This window comes from Myripristis murdjan, chromosome 9, assembly GCF_902150065.1.
Source record: "Myripristis murdjan chromosome 9, fMyrMur1.1, whole genome shotgun sequence".
Lineage (NCBI taxonomy): Eukaryota > Metazoa > Chordata > Actinopteri > Holocentriformes > Holocentridae > Myripristis > Myripristis murdjan.
Window position 1 is genome coordinate 4,783,212 of NC_043988.1, and position 14,946 is coordinate 4,798,157.

The window sequence follows — 14,946 nt, forward strand, 5'->3', positions numbered from 1 at the left end:
TTGACCTGGACCTCCCATCCCCTGATTCTCCGACCCAAATATCTGACGTGAAAACAACATCCCACAACATTAGTTTTCTCATGGAGGAGAACACGATACTATCGACGGCATCAAAGGAACATGAGAAGACAACCAGTAGTAATCTCCTATCACAAGGAAACAACGAGGAAGCCGGGCATTCTGCTCCTCAGCACAAAAACTCACCAATAGCGGTAACAGGGAACATCATCACTGGATCTGACAAGAGGAGGTACCGGCTGCTCAGAGGCCCTCCTGGTCCAACGGGGCCATGGGGAAAAAGAGTAAGCATTTCTGTAGGAGTTAAATGTTCTCAAGTCTTGTACCTCCAAAAAGACACATATTAGACCAAAGAGTAGATCTATATGTTGAATTGTGTACCTATCTAAAATATAGAATAGAGTAGAATAGTCATGCTTAAGCATTCTCCAACAGGGATCATTTCTAACAAATCTGGGTCCACACAGCCCACTTTGGGAACCACGGGCTAAGAAACCTCCAGTTCTGTTTTTGGAAATCTTTACAACAGATATAGCTTTTGTCATTCGTGCTAAATCACCAAAATATCAGCAGTGGCATAAAACTGCTTCTTATTTCAATAGAGAATGTTTTCCCCAGTGGCTTATGTAATTGCCCAAACTACTTCTCTTTAATCGGCCTGTATTTTGGTTGTAAGTGGAGGTTATGGTCATGCTGCGCAAACATTGTGGTCGCATCGACCCATGTGACGTTGACTCAGGCTGGTTTTCCTCCAACCTGTAAAATTACAGGGCATAAATACTGCTTTCAAAATGTGTGGCATTAATAAGCTCCTGCGAAGACCACAGTGACCTTTTCTTTACAAGATCATCGTTGCCAGACGGCAATCCTTGCAGTTTTTGCCAGTAGGGTATAAGCATATGTTAAAAATGGCATAATGGCTTATTGTTCTTTCAGGGATGTGCCGGGAGAGAAGGCTATATTGGGTTCAAAGGTGACAAGGTAAGATTTGTTATCTGGTTTTCTATCATAACTAAGATTTTGTCCATCAGTGCTGTGTAATTAGATTTTTTTTTAATTTTGCACTGTCAATCATTTTCATCCGGTGTCACACTTTGAAAATGGCTTTTATCTCACCTGGGAGCAACAAGCTGCAAAATATCATACTGCAAAGTCATTTTATCTCATGTTCTGTGTTAAAATCTTATTTTTCTTGAAACAAGGTGATGAGAAAAATCTGCCAGTGGGATTAAATAATCCAACTTGTTTCCAGAATTTTCTTGTATCTTGAATTTTCTTGATCCCAGTGGACCCTGAATATTTCCTCAAACAAGTGCTGCTTTGGAAACAAGTGCTTTTTTCTCATCACATTGTCAGATTTTTTTTTTCACTTGTTTTGGGTTTTTTTGCAGTGCACTTTTCCTATTTTCCATCTATCCACATGTCTGCAAGTTATAGTCAGTCACTGTATCTTTTCCCCTCCAGGGCTCTCAAGGTATTCAAGGCTTGGATGGGAGGAGAGGGGATCTTGGGCCTCCAGGGCCTCCAGGACTTCCCACTCTCTACCTATGGAGGAACTCTGAGGAGGACTGGACTAATTTTCGGGTAAGACTCACTAAAAACACCCTGTTCACCGCACCGCTCTACAATCTGTGTGGAACAGCTCTGAAACCATGTGGGTTTGGAACATTTTATGCCACTCAGTCAAACAAACTGCTTTTTAAGTCCCCCGGCTCACTAGGACATGGTGCTCTAGAATGTCCTCTTAAGTTCATTTGTCCTCTTGAGGTCTTCCTGAGCCAACGTCTTCAGCGTCCTCACCACACTGTCTATTCCTGACTGCTAATTTCACCCTGCTTCTATACCACAATGCTCAGCCCTCAGCCAGGTTGCTATGATTCAAAACAGTTGTTTAGTTAATATGATGATGACGATTCCTAAATTAGTCCGATTCAATGAACATATATAAACCGGTATGTTAATGCCAATGCCACGGTGGCGGGAAGTAACTATAGAAACCATCCCATAACGGAGCAGTTAGAGATTCATTTCCCATACCTTACAACAGCCTGTGTCTCCACAAACAGCCTCATGTCCCAAACGATCCTTCAGCCAGGCCCTGAACTCCACTGTAAGTCAGTTTTGATTTGCAGCATTAGTGAATTGCTTAAAATGTAAATTAAAGAGTTTTGCTCCATAATTAGATATTGACCATCCAGAAATGACATCTACGTCTTGAAAATTACAGATTGGACACAATTGGAACAAATAAGGGAGGTTTTTGAAGGACAGTCTTTGGTTTACAGAAATGATATCAAAAAGAAGTTTGCACTCCCAAGTCCATCAAAGAGCCGTTTAAATCCAGTTTCCTCAGTTACAGGGTACAGGGTACAAAGCACAAACATTTTGGCCTAAGCCTTCAGTAGTGTGCAGTGTCTATTTGTTGGAATTCACTCTGTTTGAGGCCAAGTCCACACTAATTCAGAGAAATCTGAACACATCTCCATTTCTCCATTTTGCACTTCCATCCACACTCAAGTGGTGTTTTTGTCCGCTGAAAACTTTTTGAAAATGCTCTCCCAAATAGGCAGGGACCTATGTCATATAATGCATGACTGTCGTATGATGCTTGCTAGAACTAAAAGGATCAACATGGCTGCCAAAGTACACAGTATACACGTGTTTTCAGCCTTTTGGTGTGGATGGCTGATTTTGTGAACTTTGTGACAATGCTAGTGTGGATGGAAAACAATTTGGCATGAAAACACCTTTTTCAGATTTTTCTGGGTCAGTGTGGACTCTTAAACTCATCACCAATTATGAGTGAGTGCTAATATACAAATATGCACATGTGCCAGGAGGCTAGCTCTGATGTGACAGGTGTCCTCAGGGTTGCTAGTCTAGAAGACCCTTTTTTCAGAATCAACATCTAAAAATACAGCAAACAAACATGATGCTGCCAGATCATGCACTTCCATGTGCATATCTGCATTGACATATTTAATCTTAATTTAAATTAATTGAAGACATAGCATTCAGTGTGAAGATCTAATAGGCTTCATGTTGGAGTAGCAGTTTATCCGGATTTCCACTGCCACATTACTGGGTTATTTTTTCTGTGCCAGTAATTATGGCTTTCCATCTAATGATAAGCACCGGGGGAGATCATGTCTTGGCATTTGATATTCTAATCTTCAAGCATTTTTAAGAATATTTATTCCTTAATGCTCAGTGGTGGATGTATCATAATCCTTCCCCAGCCTCACACAGACAGGCAACTAGATAATCAAATCAAGCTGCTACTGTGTGCACTTTCACAGTGTCACTTGCAGGTAAAAACCCTGTATCTCCAAAATGTCAACATTTAAAAAACTAAAATAGAAACAATCCTGTTTTTAGCTTAATGACAAGTCATTTTTGAGTGTAACCAGTGAGGTTTGGAAAGGGTTTCATCAGCTCAAGCTCAGAGGAGCATGTCATTTTTCTATTAAAGGGAAAACGTGACCATTGCCTATAATTTCACAAGATTTTCACACAACACCAGTGACATGTGACTGCTGTGCAGGTTTTTATAGATGGTGACCTCCTCTGTGGCCACATGGGGAGAAGTGGGCTTCTATTTCAGGCCGGGCTGAGTAATCCTCTCGCTGTGTGTTTAGACGGCCATAGCTCAGGCCTCACAGCTCACTGCACTCTCATGTACAGTAATGAAAGTTGACGTACCTGCCAAGCATTGTAACAGGAGCGCCCCTCCGCCTCATGCCTGGGTCAGGTCCTGTGCTTTGGTTGTCGGCCAGCCACGAGAGCAGGGTCAAGCTGGCTGTGAATGGCCTCAGTGTTGCCGGCTGCTCAGCACACTGAGCGCTCTGACTGCTTCTTAACCCTCACTCAGCTTCAGCAGGCCCGCAGAGACACAGCAAGGATTAGGGGAGGTCCAGGCCTCTCCTCCTGTCTGAGCTTCACCTTGACTGGGCCAGCCAGCCTCCCCTCTTACCCCCGGAGCAGAGTCAGACCCCAGAGCCAAGACAAATATTACCTGGAACAGCAGCACGGGGCAGTTTAATAAACCAGAGGGCCCCCTGTGTGTTTTAGTTGACCAGCACTTCCCCTGGTGCTCAGAGTGCAGGGACAGTGAGCTCAGAGCCCTCTCACTCATCAGCCATCAGAACAAGAAGCTCTGCATGGGGCTCTCAACGTTTTGTCCCCACGTGTTTCTTCTGGCAATTGTATTGTGCAATCTTAAAGAACCACACCATTGATTGTGAATGTTTGACCCATTTACTACAGTTTACCCACATTTTACATTGCAACAAACCATTTTGCACATAATGCAGTGTACTAAAGATTTCATGACATAAAATCAAAATCCCTCCAAATTTTTGAATTTTTGGTTGAAACAGCCACCTCATAATGTCCTGCTTCTGCAGCTGACAAAGTCATTGCCATTCATAAAGCACTGAATTGATATATGACTGTGCTATTACATTGATGTCTTTGAAAGTTCATTTTCATATCATAGTGGAATGAATGGAAACCAGTGGCTGCATCCAGAGTTCTAAAATATGACTGTTTGCTTTAATATCTCTTCCTCCGGCTTGTGCTGGTGCCGGTGCCGGTGTGGAGCCAGTTCTGCTTTGGTGCCTTTTGAGAACCATCCTGCATTTTGAAAGGTTTCAGAACTGTATGTAGTGAAACTTTGTTAGAATTTATTTGGAGGCTCAAAGTGCCAACGAAGTGATTGTCTTCCACAGACCAGACTTCTTTGGCTCGCCTCTCGAGGAGGCTGCTGACGCTGCTTTAACTCATATTTTATCAATATCACGGCAAAGCGGACACCACACCCGGAGAAACTCGTACAGTAGCTCATAGATTCTGACATCAGCAGTTCCAAGTTTAAGACCAGGAATTTTGTGGAGCTGTGCCAGTGGAACCGGGACAGCTCCACAAAGAACCATTTCTAGACGAGGCACCGGCACTTCATTCATGGACATAAATATTGCAAGACCTAAAGTGTGAGAGCTGAATCAGCTGACCTGTGGCCAACAATAACATGTATCATCATTTATCTGGGAACTCTTTAAATTTGCACTGTTTTTATGTAAAAAAAAAATTCATCTGTCACAAACTGTCAAACTGTACTGTCCAAATGTAAAGAGTGTTTCCCAAACAGCAGTGACCAGGTGCTCCATCCACAGGAAGTTGAACTTACCAACAATGGTTAAACCTGCTGCCAAAAGCTTTTTTCAACATATTCATTTGCACCAACCATAATAAAGTCCTTGGTACACACTACATTTATTTAGTTATAAAATTTAGTAATTTAGTAAATGTCTACAGTCCCTTTCAAATTTTCTCTTTGATTTTCTTGATGAGGAAAGAAAACCCATTAAAATAATTTTATTACAGTCTCAGAAATAGTAGATGTATGTAGTTACCCTTGATTTTGCTGTTTACCATGAGATGAAAGTGAAACAAATTAATATACTGATATATCAGGCCTTCAATCTATCAAAGGACTCCAGTGTCACATCTGTCAGGTCTACATCAGTATAAAACAAATATATAATCTTTATTCGTTGTTGCTTATTTTACAGAGATCATCCTTCTATCATATCCTGAGAGCCGGCTGGCCGGTGAGTAGCTCAGCTTTTACTTTGGATCAGAGATGCTGAGTCAGAGCGAGTGTCTGATTTAACTTCCCTTTGTCTCTAAAGGTGGAACAAGGCCCCCCTGGACCAATCGGTGAAATGGGCAGGCCTGGCCCTGCAGTGAGTTTACATCCATTGCACGCACACCTCAAGACAGAGATTAATTAGATTCCATTTGCTTTTCTATTTTTTTTTTTGTCCCATTTGTATTCTTAATAGATTTTTAACCTTTATCTTAATAAACTTTTGGAAGTGACTTCTTCTTCTTCTTCTTCTTCTTCTTCTTTCTATTCTGCAGGGTATTCCTGGTGACCCAGGGAACAGAGGAATTCCAGGACACAGAGGAGACAGGGTAACTTTCCTCTCTTAGTCGAGTAATTGCACTGGTTGTCCTTGAATACTGTAAGATTGCATGTGTGTTTTTTAGGGTTACCCTGGACCAAAGGGTGTGCGTGGCCATGCAGGGAAGTGGGGCCAAGATGGAAGCCAAGGGTTACATGGACAACATGGGCCTCCTGGTCTACCTGGGCTGCAGGTGAAAACAAACTGCAACTCAGAGCATCAGTCTGATAATAGACTACATTGTTTGGCAACTTTGGTAGTTCTGTTTCCTTCCAGGGTCCCAGAGGCTTTAAGGGAGAAGCGGCTCCACCAGGGGAGAAAGGTGACGAGGTGAGACTTTCTCTGTTCTTGTTGGAGGAATACACCAAGTTTTTGTCAGATTCTATCATTGGTCAACTTAGTCGTTAACTTATGAATATAGAAACATAAAAACACCAGAATCATCAGCATACACGATGGTGAGTGATATTATGTCACTAGTGTGGAGAAACTGAGGACTTGAGGTAACTCTGAATACCAAATGGCAAACATTTTTTAGCGATTTGAAGCTAAGTCTCGCATTTTTTTAATTTGTAAAACTCAGTCTGATATGAACTAGCAGAGACTGCTTTCTCTGCTTCCATAGGAAATGAGGATGGTGGCTGATGAGGAGCGTATCTGTGTTTCCAGGGTCATATTTTATTTTATTTTATTTTATGTTTTTTTTTTTTGTTTTTTTTTTTTAAACAAAAACAGCTCTGTGTTCCCTCAATCCTCAACATGCACAAAGAAAAATGTCCACACCTCTAGTATATTAACAAAAATGCATAGTCGAATAGTACATGCTCACTAAATCATATCTGAAATGGTGTTTAGGGACAACCTGCTTTCAAATATATTCTCTTATTCAAACACACTTGTGTCAAACATTACAGTGAAGGTTCCATCAGTTTATTACAATATCGTTATATGTGCAGTTTATTAGAGTATTTTACGTCATTAACCTTAATGTTGACATTACAAAACATTAGAAAGTGCTGGCAGATCAACAATAGCCACATACATTATAAGTGACATATATAATATATCCCTTAAGCCACTAAAAACTGCCCACTCTATACACACTTTGAGGACCATCAGGCTGCTACACTGTTCAGTTCTTTCTCTAATAAACTGTAAGACCATGTCCACACTAAGCCGGCTAAATTTGAAATTGAATTTGAAATCTCCAAGGTGTGTAAATCTAAAAAGTGTCTAATCTAATAATAAAGCTTTTGAAAATAATGACATAAGATTGTCATGCAAACTAGTGACTGCTTCTGTTTTCGTCAGTGTAGAGGGGAAGATGTGCAGGCGCATGCATGCGCATTGCATGTTTTGGTGCATTTCAGCGCAGAAATGGCATGAAAATGTAGTGTGAACGAAAGGCCAAAACGGCGTTTTTGAATTGACCCTTTTTAGTGTCGACATTGCCTAAGTGGGTTAAGGTTAAGGGTTAAGCTTTATTGATCCCCATAGGGAAATTTTTTCTCTGCATTTTGGAGCGGTGGGAAGCCGATGTGCAGCGCCCGGGGAGTGTCCCATTGATCTCATTGCCACTGACCTCAGAACTGTTCGCACTCTCAACATCAAGTGGCTCATGAAAGGGCCACATTATCCATGTTCTCCAACTGAAGTTGTTAAATCACCACCTGCACATTGTGTTGCCTCCTCAAATATGTTTTTTCTCAGCACTACAGCACTTTTTTCAGTCTGAAAACTTTACACTGAGGGAACTTATGATTTTGGGATTCTAGGGCCTTGTAAACATAGCACCCTGGGGCATAGGGCCCTGATAACACAAGACCTTAGGAACGTAGGGCCCTGGAAACATAGGCTGGACCCTGGCTAATGGACAGTGGATAAATACATGGTGGCTCACCTGAGGCTTTTCCTAACTGGGCTGACTGTGCCGACCGGGATCAGCTATACTCAGTTCATTATATTTAATTCAATAAAATATTAATATACAGATCATAATTTAAAAACTCTACCAACTGTTTATTACCAAAGTCTGCTTTGTTTCTTTTATTTAACCACTATCACTTGATACAATATATGCTGAGGTTGTAGCAGACCACCAGAGCCAGCCATTGAATGGGGAACCCAAAGATATTTGTAGTCTCATCACTTTATGTAGGAGTTGACTGACATCTCAGTTTCCTATAAAATGGCTTTATTCCTCTAAAAGCATTGAGATAAGATCCGAGGTCAGGTTCAGCTACAGAACCGCAACTGTGGAGCTGGTAGGGATTACTGTCTTGCTCAAGAACATTTAATGGCTACTCACTTTCTCAGTGGATTGCTGCAGAGTAATATTAGCCTAAAGGTTTTGAGAAGCAGTTCTGTAGCTAAAGTTTGCTGATCCAAAACCCGGCTGGGGAAGTGGCTAAGACGCGCTCACCTTCCCCAGAGTTGCCCTATAGCAAGGCATTTAATTTCCAACTGCTCCAGTGGAGCTGCTCAGTGGCCAGCAGCAGACCGGGTATAAACGTTCATTACTGAATGAGTGCAAAGAAGAAAGAAAAGTGTTTTATTTTCTCTGTGCACTGTACTCTAGGGTTTCACTGGTGAGCCAGGACCATGTGGAGACAGAGGGAGGGCTGGGGAGAAGGTCAGTACATATATTTACATTTCAGAAAACAATTTTAAGAGCATGACCCACTACTGTGCTTCTCCTCTACTCAATATGAGCTTCTCCATGGCTCAGTGTGAGCTGTACGGTAAATGCCTGACCACATCGCCCTCTAGTGACTGGAAAGACTTACAGCTTTTAAACAGTGGCCAAACCTGTGTGAAACTGCAAGTGCTGCTACTACTATGGATACTAATAATTATGATGTTATAATAATATCAGTAGCAAAATTCTTCTACTGCTAATGATGCTACTGCTACTATTACCATTACCATTAGTACAAGGTTACTGTTATTAATAACATTACAAATTGCTGTAAAAGGAGCAAAGGCATAAAATAAATATTATATGAGTGCTTATTTTAACATTATGTTTTAATATCACCACTTTGGCTCTATTTGTTATTAGAAAAGTCCCCTTTACTGTATCAAATGGCTCATTGTACCCTGTAAGTTTGTTAAGAAATATAACTCATTTGCACTGTGTGTTCTTTATGTGATCTCCAGGGATCTAAAGGGGAACCAGGAGAAGCTGGACCCGCTGGCCCCCCTGTAAGAATAACATCTAGTCAAGACCATTCTCATTTGATATTGCAATGAGTCCTATATATGTAATGACATGTTCACTTGTAAAGAACTTTCAGAGTTAAATGATCTGTCTGATCAGTCTTACAATGCCATGTGAGAAAGTCACATATTTAGGCTCCCCTAAGGAAGGCCTTGTCAACACTTTACACCAAGACAACATATCTTGAAATGTGTTGGACCTTGTAGTTTGGTGAGCAAATCCATGCTACTCGGAGGATGAACCCTTTCATTTCCTCTAGCGCCACCCTCAGACCACAATATCAACTTTGCACGCAAAATATCATGACATCTAATCAGTAAATTGCCATGATATTTGGTGAGGGCATTCATATTCCCCAAAGGAAGGTTTCACTTGATTTTAATGACCCCCATTATCTTTCCTCTACTGCCACCCTCAGGCCAAAATGGCAAATTTAATATCTCATAATCTATCGGGCAGATTGCCACGAAATTTGGAACGCACATTCATGCTCATCAGAGGATGAATCCTTGTAACCTGTCCTCCAGCGCCACTCTCAGACCAGAGTGTACAAACCTTGCGCTCCCACAGCTGGCTTCTCTGCCAGCTGGGTGCCATCAGTGGAGGGTCCATGCTACTTACTTAATTTTTTTTACTTTCTCGCCCTTTCATTCCTCCACTGTTGGACAAATTAGCTCTGTGCCTCTTCATTTCCAAAGCAGAACAACAACTATCAAATGCCTACTTTTGTACAGGACCTGTGCTGTCAATACCACTGATTAAAAGCCCTTGAGTGTCTGGAAACATCTATTTATGACTTGTTTATTTACACAGCTAGAAGATAACAAGGCAGTTCCATGAAAACTCAAAAGACCTTTGTGAAAGATTTCATGCATCCCAAAAAATGGATATACATTTAGAAAAAAAAGGTCCCACTTGTTAAGAAATCAATAGTACCTTTAAACCTTTGAAAGAGCTGGCCTCACATTTTTCAGATAATAATTTCTCTTACTTAGCATTAATGATTGACACACACAAACACAAACACATGATCTGGCCCCATAGATCATATCTGTTGTTTCTTTGTTTGTTTGTTTTTTATTATTATTTTATTTGCCCTTATTTTATTATTTGTTATTTCTATCTAGTATTTATTATATCTATTAGATAATCTATTATATTATCTATTATTATCTATTGTATCTGTTGTTAAATCTATATTTATGTCTGTTGTTGTGTAAAGCAAGATACTATGCTCATGATGACTCAGTTTGTCTTAAAATTTGACATCAATTCATTCTCTCAGGGTTCTTTGGGCAAAAAAGGCTTTCAGGGGCTTCCTGGACCACCAGGACCAGAGGTAAGACGTCTCTGAACCAAAGACTGTTCTGCTCTGTGTGTCCAGTTGTCACTTGATTCTCCTGACTCAAATCTCCTAAAACCTTTTGATCAGGGCCACTCTGGACACGATGGATTGAAGGGACCCACGGGGCTAATGGTGAGCATGCTGTAGTATAGCTACACGGTGTCCATATACCTGCTAACTGCTGCTGATATGTCACTTTTGGTAATGAAATGAGAAATGAAATTCCCAATGTCAATTTACCAGGGAGCTCCAGGGGCCACCGGCATGATTGGACCACCGGGGGTGAATGGCTCTGAGGTTAGCTCATATGTACAGTTCTGTTCCAAAATGGGATGTCCAGCATTTGAAAAGTATGACATCTACTGAAACAAAAAATGACCCGTTGCATGACAGGGATTTTTTGATAATATTGGAGCTTTTTTTCTTGAAAAAAAATATACTAAAACAATACTAAAGTTTCTGGCTATCTAACCTTCTGTCATATTTTTTTGTCCTGAAAATGGAACATATCATTTTGGGATACAGCCCATTATATCATTTACTTTTATTAAAAGGATTTATTGTTTAAGTAAAATAATGTGCAAAACCACTGTTCACTCAAACTGTCAGGTGTGTGACTGTGTTGTTTTGTGTTCTTTGCAGGGGGATCCAGGGCCAACTGGTCTCCGAGGTCGTAAAGGCCCTCCAGTACGTTCCACAGTACACTTCATACACTTATCAGGGCTGATGACCAGACACTTATCAGTGGAGAATCTACAAGAAAACCTAACTATTCAATCTCACTGTGTCTCCAACAGGGCCCTTCAGGATTAGCAGGAGAGAGAGGCCCACCTGGACCCGGGGGGCCCCAGGTAAGTTTAACTTGGGAACCACACCAAGCACAAGCTTCTGGCATTTTTCTCCATCAAAATAATGGAATATCAATAGAGGGAATGATTAGGGCATCTATCATGTCCTCTCAAAAAATACAACCTGTACATAGTTAAGTATTAGATGATAATACTGTTGCATGTACTTTTATATTCCCACTTGAATTAATGGGTTTTGAGTGGGATTCAAAGTTCTATCTGATTTTTCAGAATTAAAACTCAGAGGATCCTGGCATGAACGGAACAGAAAATTAATATCATTAGTAACACAACATTATGATTACAAAACCAAAACAGCCAAAAATGGTGATGCGCCTGACACATACATGCACACAACAATCACTGTGTTCTCTCAGTTTTTAAAAGTAGCCTGAAACATAACATAACCTAACATAAGTCTAGCAAGCCCTTGCCACGTTAATATTTTATTCTCCAAAAAAAAAAAAAAAAAAGTCACTCATAACAATAGCTAACAAATTATACACAAAACCTATCAAACAACCTAATGTTGTAACATGACAAGATTTTATCTCATTATGAAACCAGGGACTTTGCAGTTATTCCCACAAGCACTTGACTAACTTTGTTGTAGAAATGTGAATTGGGAAAAAAAAAAAAAAAAAGATCTTTGAATGCAACTGCAATGAAAAGTAGAAACTGCAGCAGTAACTGTCATTTGATCAGCTGGTCTTTAATGGTTAGTTTGACAGGCATTTGCCCTTCTGGCAAGCTTAAAAACCACTGGCCAAGTTTATATGATCAAATGAAAAGCTATGACCAGTTGCTTATTGCTTGTGAAGTGATCGCATGAATTACTGTTGAACTGTTTGGTGTTTCCATTTTTTTTTTTTTTTTTTAATTCCTGTCTTAAATATTGTATTGTTCTCAGGGACAGCCAGGAATTGATGGCCCTCCTGGTTCAAAAGGAGATGTGGTAAGCTTTATTATTGTAATCTTGTTAAAATGTGTGTTTTTGCATTGGGTTTTCAGTTGTTGAAAACTGTGCTGATATCAATGTTCTGGCTTGCTCTGATAGGGTGAAATAGGGCCTGTGGGAGCAAAGGGATTGCCTGGCATCGAAGGGGCCATGGTAAGATCATTATAACTTCCTCTTGAATCCACCTTGCCCTTGCTGTGATCTCCAATGTGAATTTGCTATGTTAAGTGGCCAGATGTTAACTAGAGTGAGTGCTTGTTCTAAGTAGAGACTTGGCTTGGATGTTACAAGAACAGGGTTGGGTGTGTGCGTGCACAACCTGGAGGCCTTGACTGATGGTTAAATTCTATCACTCCCAGTTTATGTTTTCATTCCTTTAAAGTGTTCCCAATTTCCATCCTGGAACTTTTTGTGTTGTTTGCTTCTTATTTGCCTCTGAAAGAAAAACTACACTGACTACTAGATGGGTGAAAAATGCAAGAAAAACAAACAAAGTGTTTTAGGAAAGTGCTAAACAGCTTCAATGCTCCTTTGGCATAGATTCTCCAAGGCTCTGAACTCCTGGAGGGATGGAGCTCCATTCTTCCAAAAGATATTGCCCCAATTGGTGTTTTGATTATGGTGGTGGAGAATGTTGTCCAACGTATCGCTCCAAAATCTTCCATAGATGTTCAGCTTGGTTGAGATGTGTTGAGTGTGAAGGCAACAGCAAATGATTTATATCATTTTCATTCTCATCAAATCACTCAGAGAGCCCTCGTGGATGGGAAGAGAATGGAGCTCCATCCCTCCATTAGAGTTCCAGAGACTTGGAGAATTGATTCCAACACACTTTCCAGCACACTTCCACTCCATCCAGCTGCTCTGGTGGCTCATGGTGGCCCAACACTTAACTAAGATGATTTATGTTGGGTTTTCCTTTAATTTGTTACCTGCCTGTTAGCTGTTTGAATTGTGGCCTTTCTGGAACAACAAGGTCTGATTTCTTCAAACCTCCATGAAGCACGTATCTGGCTGGGGCACTCCCACGTTTAATACACAGGGGTCTATTTCCCATCCCATTGTGCTGCCATCTGCTATTTCACTTCCATGTTCACATGTCTGGTTGTGTTTAAGGCCTATAACAACCGCAACTTTGGATTGTTTTCTTTTGTTGGGGTTCTCCATATTTTACTGAGGTCATCCATGACTCCAAACATGGTGAAGGAATGCTCCAAAATGGCAAATAATAAGCAAGCCACCATATCTTCTGCTGGAGGCAGTCTCCATCTGTGCATTGTTATGATGGAATCGTGTTCAGATTTCAGCATCTCACTTCCTTCTGCACTTTTCCTCTAGGGGATGATGGGAATTCCTGGTCTGAAAGGATTTCCAGGTGGCACAGTAAGAAGTGCATTCTTCTGTTTTTGGTAGCATTCAGGGTTGGAGTAAATCTGTTGTTTATTGTGGATTTAAGAGGCTTTCTTGTAGTGAAAAAAAATCCCAGTATTAGCTTTTAAGCAATGTTGAATTGATTGAATTGAGTCATTTGACCCAAATCCTGTGTGACATGGCTGTCGGGTCTAGGGCCATAGAGGACTGGATGGTGACAAAGGGAATGCTGGACCCAAAGGAGACAGGGTAAGACGAAGAGGACATTGGTATTGGAAAGGAAAATATAATTATTCCCCATGTGGACGATTTCATTGCAATGGGACATTTGCAATATAAAAAAAAAAAAAAAAATTGAACACCTACTCTGAGAAAATGAAATGAGATGACCATTAAATGAGCCATACTTTTTAAAAGTGCTACATGTATCATGCATTTCTTCATGGCTAGAAACTCTTCCCACCAAATCCAACCCAGTGTGTCACTGTGTAAAATGCAATGTAGACACCAGTAGACAGGGTTACTTTTCTCAGTGATGGTCTCATTTGTTACTGCAATTAAATTAAAATCAATGAATCAATCAATCAAATTTGGTAATCATTTATTAATGCTAAAATGCTACAGGTGGCACCTTTTAAAGGGTACAGTCACTTTACAAGGATACAAGGATACAAGGAAGTTTATTGGTCATTATACATCAGGTTGTATAATGAAATTAAAATGTGGTTCCCTCTTGATTGATTAATTGGTTGTATAAAAAAATAAAATTATTAAACAAGTATGGTAACTTTTTTTGCTTTTTTTTTTTTTTTGTTCCCCCAAGCTGGAGATAAATGTACACATTGTGCTTTGGACTGAAGCTCTTCATATATGGTTTCCTTAGGGCCCCCCTGGTGCTGCAGGGATCCAAGGTCACCAAGGGGAAAGGGGTGTTCGCGGCCCCACAGGTCTTCCAGGGGTGAGAGGTCAGCCTGGGCCCCAAGGAAAAGCGGTACAGATTCATAGATTATCTGGATGTCCAAAGTTTAAGCATGAAACGCCCACTGACACTGTACTCTTACTATTGATACTGTTGTATCTATACTGTATATCAAGTCAAATAGTTTTATTGTCATTATACTGAGGGTCAGACAACAATATAATGAAATTCCAGTAGCACTCCCTAAGAGTTTATTCCTGCTTTGGTGGAGAAATTTCTCAAATACTTTTCCCCATAT

General features: G+C 40.5%; 1 protein-coding gene across 1 annotated transcript in view; it reads left to right on the forward strand.

The window, feature by feature from the left end:
* The first annotated feature begins 10,490 nt into the window (after nucleotides 1-10,490).
* LOC115365975 (collagen alpha-1(I) chain) overlaps nucleotides 10,491-14,946 on the forward strand; it is a 30,130-nt gene continuing 25,674 nt past the window's right edge. The window contains exons 1-10 of the mRNA XM_030061218.1: nucleotides 10,491-10,546; nucleotides 10,640-10,684; nucleotides 10,796-10,849; nucleotides 11,195-11,239; nucleotides 11,350-11,403; nucleotides 12,311-12,355; nucleotides 12,458-12,511; nucleotides 13,697-13,741; nucleotides 13,925-13,978; nucleotides 14,613-14,720. Coding sequence (XP_029917078.1) covers nucleotides 10,682-10,684; nucleotides 10,796-10,849; nucleotides 11,195-11,239; nucleotides 11,350-11,403; nucleotides 12,311-12,355; nucleotides 12,458-12,511; nucleotides 13,697-13,741; nucleotides 13,925-13,978; nucleotides 14,613-14,720 — 462 coding nt within the window. The 5' untranslated portion in view covers nucleotides 10,491-10,546; nucleotides 10,640-10,681. The remainder of the gene's footprint in view (nucleotides 10,547-10,639; nucleotides 10,685-10,795; nucleotides 10,850-11,194; nucleotides 11,240-11,349; nucleotides 11,404-12,310; nucleotides 12,356-12,457; nucleotides 12,512-13,696; nucleotides 13,742-13,924; nucleotides 13,979-14,612; nucleotides 14,721-14,946) is intronic.